The 7,500-nt window shown below is 45.8% G+C and overlaps 1 protein-coding gene across 1 annotated transcript in view; it reads left to right on the top strand.

Annotated features, from left to right (window-relative positions):
* Nucleotides 1-7,500, top strand: part of LOC113818717 (sodium channel protein 60E-like) — a 299,991-nt gene that overhangs the window by 278,043 nt on the left and 14,448 nt on the right. Inside the window, exon 15 of the mRNA XM_070130151.1 lies at nt 7,020-7,125. Coding sequence (XP_069986252.1) covers nt 7,020-7,125 — 106 coding nt within the window. The remainder of the gene's footprint in view (nt 1-7,019; nt 7,126-7,500) is intronic.

The following is a 7,500-nucleotide window of genomic DNA, read 5'->3' as shown; positions in this document are numbered from 1 at the left end:
AGAAGATGATGGAGGAGGGAGAAGGGGAAGATGATGGAGGGGAGAAGGAAGGAAGAATGGAGGGAGAGAGAGAAGAGGAGATGATGTAGGGGAGAGAAAGGAAGATGATGGAGGGGGGAGAAAGCAGGAAGAGATGGAGGGGAGGAGAAAGAGGGAAGATGATGGAGGGGGGTGGGGAGAAAGCAGGAAAGATGGAGGGGAGAGAAAGGAAGATGAAGTGGAGGAGAGGAGAAGGGGAAGATGATGGAGGGGAGAAAGCAGGAAGATGGAGGGAGAGAGAAAGGAAGATGATGGAGGAGGGAGGAAGGGGAAGATGATGGAGGGGAAAGAAGGGGAAGATGATGGAGGGAGGGAGAAAGGGGAAGATGATGGAGGGGGGAGAAAGCAGGAAGATGGGGGGAGAGAGAAAGGAAGAATGATGGAGGGGGGTGGGGAGAAAGCAGGAAGATGGAGGGGAGAGAAAGGAAGATGATGGAGGGAGGGAAGAAGGGGAAGATGATGGAGGGGAGAAAGCAGGAAGATGGAGGGGAGAGAAAGGAAGATGATGGAGGAGAAGGGAGAAGGGGAAGATGATGGAGGGAGGGAGAAGGGGAAGATGATGGAGGGGGAGAGAGGAGGAAGATGATGGAGGAGGGAGAAGGGGAGGAAGATGATGGAGGGGGAGAGAAAGAAAGATGAGTGGAGGGGGGAGAAAGCAGGAAGATGGAGAGGGAAGAGAAAGGAAGATGATGGAGGAGGGAGAAGGGGAAGATGATGGAGGGGAGAACGCAGGAAGATGGAGGGGAGAGAAAGGGAGATGATATTGTAGGGGAGAGAAAGGAAGATGATGGAGGGGGGAGAAAGCAGGAAGATGGAGGGGGAGAGAAAGGAGAAGATGATGGAGGGGAGAGAAAGCAAGAAGATGGAGGGGAGAGAAAGAAAAATGATGGAGGGGGGAGAAAGACAGGAAGATGGAGGGGAAAGAAAGGAAGATGATGGATGAGGGAGAAAGGGAAGATGAATGGAGGGGAGAAAGCAGGAAGATGGAGGGGAGAGAAAGGAGAAGATGATGTAGGGGAGAGAAAGGAAGATGATGGAAGAAGGGGAGAAGGGGAAGATGATGGAGGAGGGAGAAGGGGAAGATGATGGAGGGGGGAGAAAGCAGGAAGATGGGGGGGGGAGAGAAGGAGAGATGATGGAGGGGGGTGGGGAGAAAGCAGGGAAGATGGAGGGGAGAGAGAAGGAAGATGATGGAGGGGGAGAAAGCAGAGAAGAATGGAGGGGAGAGAAAGGAAGATGATGGAGGGGGGAGAAAGCAGGAAGATGGAGGGGAGAGAAAGGAAAATAATGGAGAAGGAAAAGAGGAAGATGATGGAGGGGAGAAAGGAGGAAGATGGAAGGGGAAAGAGGAAAAAAGGTGAGGAAGAGGAAGGAAGGGGGAGGCGCAGAGGAGAACGAATGAGAGATTGGGGGGGGGGGGCGTGCGGAGAGGAAGCGGGGAACAGGGAGGTATGAAGGTGGAAGGAACAGCCAGATATTTCCATTTTTCCCGCGCTCACTTGTTAATAACGCGTTGCCCGCCGCTGTAGAATCTTCGCTGATTAAAAAAAGATTCTTCCCGTTTGTATAAAAATATGATATTCCATTTTAAATCCGTTTATTTTTTTAAATGTGCAATAAGATGGAGTCTATGCCATTTTGTGGTTTTATTATTGGGATTATCCGGTGGAAATTATTTATTTTTTCTTAATGAAATAAAAGAGAAAATAACTACATGACTACCGGGGATGGAATTATGATAATCAAAATTCAGTTTCTGATTTTTTTTTTTTTGGATTATTCTGTCCTGGCGTAGCTTGACGGCCGAACATTTTGCCGAACACGAAGTTACAGTTAATTGGGCGTGTCTGCAAGATCGTGATGCTCTCAACACCCTTTCTGCAGATGGAATGACGGAGGTGAAGGGAGGGGGGGTAGGGACAGGCAGACAGACTGAAAGGTAGGAAGACAGACAGACTGAAAGGTAGGAAGACAGACAGACTGAAAGGCGGGAAGACAGACAGACTGAAAGGTAGGAAGACAGACAGACTGAAAGGGAGGAAGACACAGACTGAAAGGGAGGAAGACAGACAGACTGAAAGGGAGGAAGACAGAGACTGAAAGGCAGGAAGACAGACAGACTGAAAGGGAGGAAGACAGACAGACTGAAAGGGAGGAAGACAGACAGACTGAAAGGGAGGAAGACAGAGACTGAAAGGCAGGAACACAGACAGACTGAAAGGGAGGAAGACAGACAGACTGAAAGGGAGGAAGACAGACAGACTGAAAGGGAGGAAGACAGACTGAAAGGGAGGAAGACAGACAGACTGAAAGGGAGGAAGACAGACAGACTGAAAGGCAGGAAGACAGACAGACTGAAAGGCAGGAAGACAGACAGACTGAAAGGCAGGAAGACAGACAGACTGAAAGGCAGGAAGACAGACAGACTGAAAGGCAGGAAGACAGACAGACTGAAAGGGAGGAAGACAGACAGACTGAAAGGGAGGAAGACAGACAGACTGAAAGGGAGGAAGACAGAGACTGAAAGGCAGGAAGACAGACAGACTGAAAGGGAGGAAGACAGACAGACTGAAAGGGAGGAAGACAGACAGACTGAAAGGGAGGAAGACAGAGACTGAAAGGCAGGAACACAGACAGACTGAAAGGGAGGAAGACAGACAGACTGAAAGGGAGGAAGACAGACAGACTGAAAGGGAGGAAGACAAGACTAGCAGAAAGGGAGGAGAACAGAGACAGACAGACTAGCAGAGAGAAGGCAGGAAGACAGACAGACTGAAAGGGAGGAAGACAGACAGACTGAAAGGCAGGAAGACAGACAGACTGAAAGGCAGGAAGACAGACAGACTGAAAGGCAGGAAGACAGACAGACTGAAAGGCAGGAAGACAGACAGACTGAAAGGCAGGAAGACAGACAGACTGAAAGGCAGGAAGACAGACAGACTGAAAGGCAGGAAGACAGACAGACTGAAAGGCAGGAAGACAGACAGACTGAAAGGCAGGAAGACAGACAGACTGAAAGGGAGGAAGACAGACAGACTGAAAGGGAGGAAGACAGACAGACTGAAAGGGAGGAAGACAGGCAGACTGAAAGGCAGGAAGACAGACAGACTGAAAGGCAGGAAGACAGACAGACTGAAAGGCAGGAAGACAGACAGATTGAAAGGCAGGAAGACAGACAGACTGAAAGGCAGGAAGACAGACAGATTGAAAGGCAGGAAGACAGACAGACTGAAAGGCAGGAAGACAGACAGACTGAAAGGGAGGAAGACAGAGACTGAAAGGCAGGAAGACAGACAGACTGAAAGGCAGGAAGACAGACAGACTGAAAGGCAGGAAGACAGACAGACTGAAAGGGAGGAAGACAGGCAGACTGAAAGGGACGAAGGCAGACTGAAAGGCAGGAAGACAGACAGACTGAAAGGTAAGAAGACAGACAGATTGAAAGGGAGGAAGACAGACAGACTGAAAGGGAGGAAGACAAACAGACTGAAAGGCAGGAAGACAGACAGACTGAAAGGCAGGAAGACAGACAGACTGAAAGGCAGGAAGACAGACAGACTGAAAGGGAGGAAGACAGACAGACTGAAAGGGAGGAAGACAGACAGACTGAAAGGGAGGAAGACAGACAGACTGAAAGGGAGAAAGACAGACAGACTGAAAGGCAGGAAGACAGACAGACTGAGAGGGAGGAAAACAGACTGAAAGGCAGGAAGACAGACAGACTGAAAGGGAGGAAGACAAACAGACTGAAAGGTAGGAAGACAGACAGACTGAAAGGGAGGAAGACAGACAGACATCAAAATCAGCCGCTCCTTCCATTTTGCCAAACATGAGGCTGTCAACTCCCTGCGAAAGACGTTATCAAAACACCTCTCTCTCCTGCCTCACCTCTCACTCCTGGCCCTCTCACACCATTAACATTTACTCACTCTGCCGATGACCCACAGTTCACACTTCACACTGACTTACCCTTCCAGTCACTCACACTTCACACTGACTTACCCTTCCAGTCACTCACACTTCACACTGACTTACCCTTCCAGTCACTCACACATCACACTGACTTACCCTTCCAGTCACTCACACTTCACACTGACTTACCCTTCCAGTCACTCACACTTCACACTGACTTACCCTTCCAGTCACTCACACTTCACACTGACTTACCCTTCCAGTCACTCACACATCACACTGACTTACCCTTCCAGTCACTCACACTTCACACTGACTTACCCTTCCAGTCACTCACACTTCACACTGACTTACCCTTCCAGTCACTCACACTTCACACTGACTTACCCTTCCAGTCACTCACACTTCACACTGACTTACCCTTCCAGTCACTCACACTTCACACTGACTTACCCTTCCAGTCACTCACACTTCACACACACCTGTCACTCTTAAACCCTTCACACTGGCTGACTCTGCCATTCTCTGACGCATGCGAGTATTCACTCACCCTACATTCAAACACTTCACACTCACTTGCCACTCTCAATAAACCTTTGACATTCACTCACTCAGCCTTTTCCGCTAACTTTACACTTCCCACTCACTCACCTTGTCATTCCTTGCGCTTTTCACACTTTTTTTTTGTCGAACCAGCCGTCTGCATCACCCGTATATCTCGAAGCGTGTAACATGTGTTTCGAAAACAGCGTTTAGAAGTGATGGGCGCCTTGCTAATAGAAAAAAAAAGAAAAGAAAAAAATATATAGACCTACACGTAATTAAAAGAAGAGAGAGGGCGGCTGAATAGAAGGCGTTTTGACAGTAAATTGAATATCAATAATAATAAAAAGAAATGAGAGAGAGAGAAAAAAAGAAAGATCATAAAAAGAAAAGAAAATCGTTTTCGCCGATACGTAAATGGAGGAATTACCAATCCCGGGTGATCGGTGCCGGCAGTTTGCGCGGGAAATTTGATCGTCTTTATAACGGTCGGAGAGATGGATTGCGCGGCATCGGAGGGAGAGAAGGAGGGAGGGAGAAGAAGAAAGGAAGATGAGATGGAAAGGAAGGAAGAGAGAGGAAGGAGTAAAGGGGAGGAAGGAGGGGGGCGAGGGAGAGGAAGGAAGAGAGAGAAAGAGGGTGAGGGAGAAGAAACAGGAAGAAGGAAGAGGGAGGTGAAGGAGAGGAAAAACGGGAGGAGATATAGAGAAGAAAGAAGAGAGAGAAATGGAGTGAGAGAGAGAAACGAGAAGAAATTATTTCGTAAAAAAGAAATATATGAATTATATAAAAAAAGACCGAAATAGAGCCATCTATCTCGAGAAACCGGGCAATATTTCACTGCGCCATATTGGATATAGAGGCGACGTTTCCCATGCATCTTGGTGCAAATAACCGCGTATTTTGCGTCTCTCTTACGTCACATAAGCCTCAGCTTACTCACTCCATGACAGAAGTGTCAAGTTTGCGTCTCCTCAAAGTGAGTGTCCGTTTACCGCCATTTTTTTCTGTCGTCTGAACCAGGCGCTGCGTTTTTGTTTCGGTTATATATGCTTTCATTTTATTTGTTTATTTATTTATTTATATATGATATGAACAATGAATATTTATTTATTTATGCTTTAGATGTAGCGTTTTTTTTTTACATTTCTATTTTCTTTTTTTAATTTTATGATCAATGAATAGGTATTTCTTCATTTATTCTTGCAGTAGAGTGGATAAATCCGCAAAATATGACAAAGTAAAGAAGGAAAAGGGAAGTAAAGGAGGAGAATAAGGCAAATAAATAAATGCCAAGCAAATAAAATAAAATAAAATATGTATATTGTAATTTTTTTCTATAGTCCCAACCAGGCGCTGCGTTTTTGTTTTGTGTATATATGCATCTTTTATTCATGCTGTATGAATAAGGAATAAGTATTTGTTTATTCATTCGTACACTAGAATAGATAAATCAAGAAAACACGACGAAGCAACGAGGAAACGAATAAAGTAATTAGAAAAAAAGTTTTTTTTAAGGTGTTTTTCCTCGTTGCTAAACAAATTGAATGGAACGAAATATGTATCACAAATAAACTATGTATAACTCGTATTCCATTTATTTTCGAGTAAAAAGTCTTTGTCATTCGTTAAACATGAATTGGAGAAAAAAAAACAATTATATATATATATATATATATATATATATATATATATATATATATATATATATATATGTAAAGAAACATATTGCCTCACTCCACAAATGAAGAAATAACACAGGAAAAAAAGAAATACGTCTGTAAATAGAAATATGATTTACGGATCCTCAGGCAACAACGCTAACAAAAGCAACACCGTAAAAAGAACAAGAGCATAATAACAAAAACAGCAGAGGAATCACGTCACCAGCAAAACAACCATAACGGGAACAGCACAATAAAAGCAACACCAACATAACCACAACAACTCCAACATAGACACATAAGCACCAACATAATCACAGTAACACCAACATAACCACAACTCAAACATACACACAGCAGCACCAACATAAACACAGCAATAATAACATAACCACAGCAACTCCAACATTCATATACATATATGTATATAAACACAACAGCAACATAACCACATCAACTACAACATAAACAGCAACACCAGCATACCAACTTCCAACATAACCACTACCCAACACAACCACACTAACAGTTAACATAAACACATCTCCCTTCCCTACTAACCACACCTCCCACTAACCTCCCCCAACCACTACATCCCTCCCCCCACCACCACTACCTCTACCCACCACCACCTCTACCCCCTCTACCACCACCACCACCACCCCCACCTCTACCCCCCACCTCTACCACCACCACCACCTCTGCCCCCCTCTACCACCACCACCCTTGCCTCCCTCCTCCACCACCACCACCACTACCACCCCCTCCTCCACCACCACCCCTCCTCCACCCCCTCCTCTACCACCCCCTCCTCCACGAGCGAGCCTCCCTCACGCCCTTCTGCTTGCCTTCCCCCAACAGGTGGAACTTCAAGGACTTCTTCCACTCGTTCATGATGATCTTCCGCATCCTGTGTGGAGAGTGGGTGGAGCCGCTGTGGGACTGCATGAGGGCGGAGAAGAGAGAGGTGAGTCGGGTTCATTATGGGCTTGTTTTTTTCGTTTCTGTTATTGTTGTTATGTATGTATGTGTATATTTTTTTTCTTTTTTTTTGGGGGGGGGGGAGGTGGAGCGGGAAGGGGTCGTGTGTGTGGGTGGGTGTGGGTGTGTGTGTGTGTTTGTGTGTGTGTGGGGAAGAGAGAGAGAGAGAGAGAGAGAGAGAGAGAGAGAGAGAGACAGGAGAGAGAGAGAGAATGAATGAAGAATAAGTGAATGAATGAAGAAAGATAGAAAGAAAACTTGAGAGAAAGAAAGAAGAAAAGAGAGAGTTCAAAGCAAAAGAAATAGCGGGAATAGAAAAAAAAACGGTAGAAAGCGACAGAGAAAAAAAATAAAAAATAAT

This window comes from Penaeus vannamei, chromosome 15, assembly GCF_042767895.1.
Source record: "Penaeus vannamei isolate JL-2024 chromosome 15, ASM4276789v1, whole genome shotgun sequence".
NCBI classification, from domain to species: Eukaryota; Metazoa; Arthropoda; class Malacostraca; order Decapoda; family Penaeidae; genus Penaeus; species Penaeus vannamei.
This window is presented reverse-complemented; position numbering and strand designations above follow the sequence as displayed.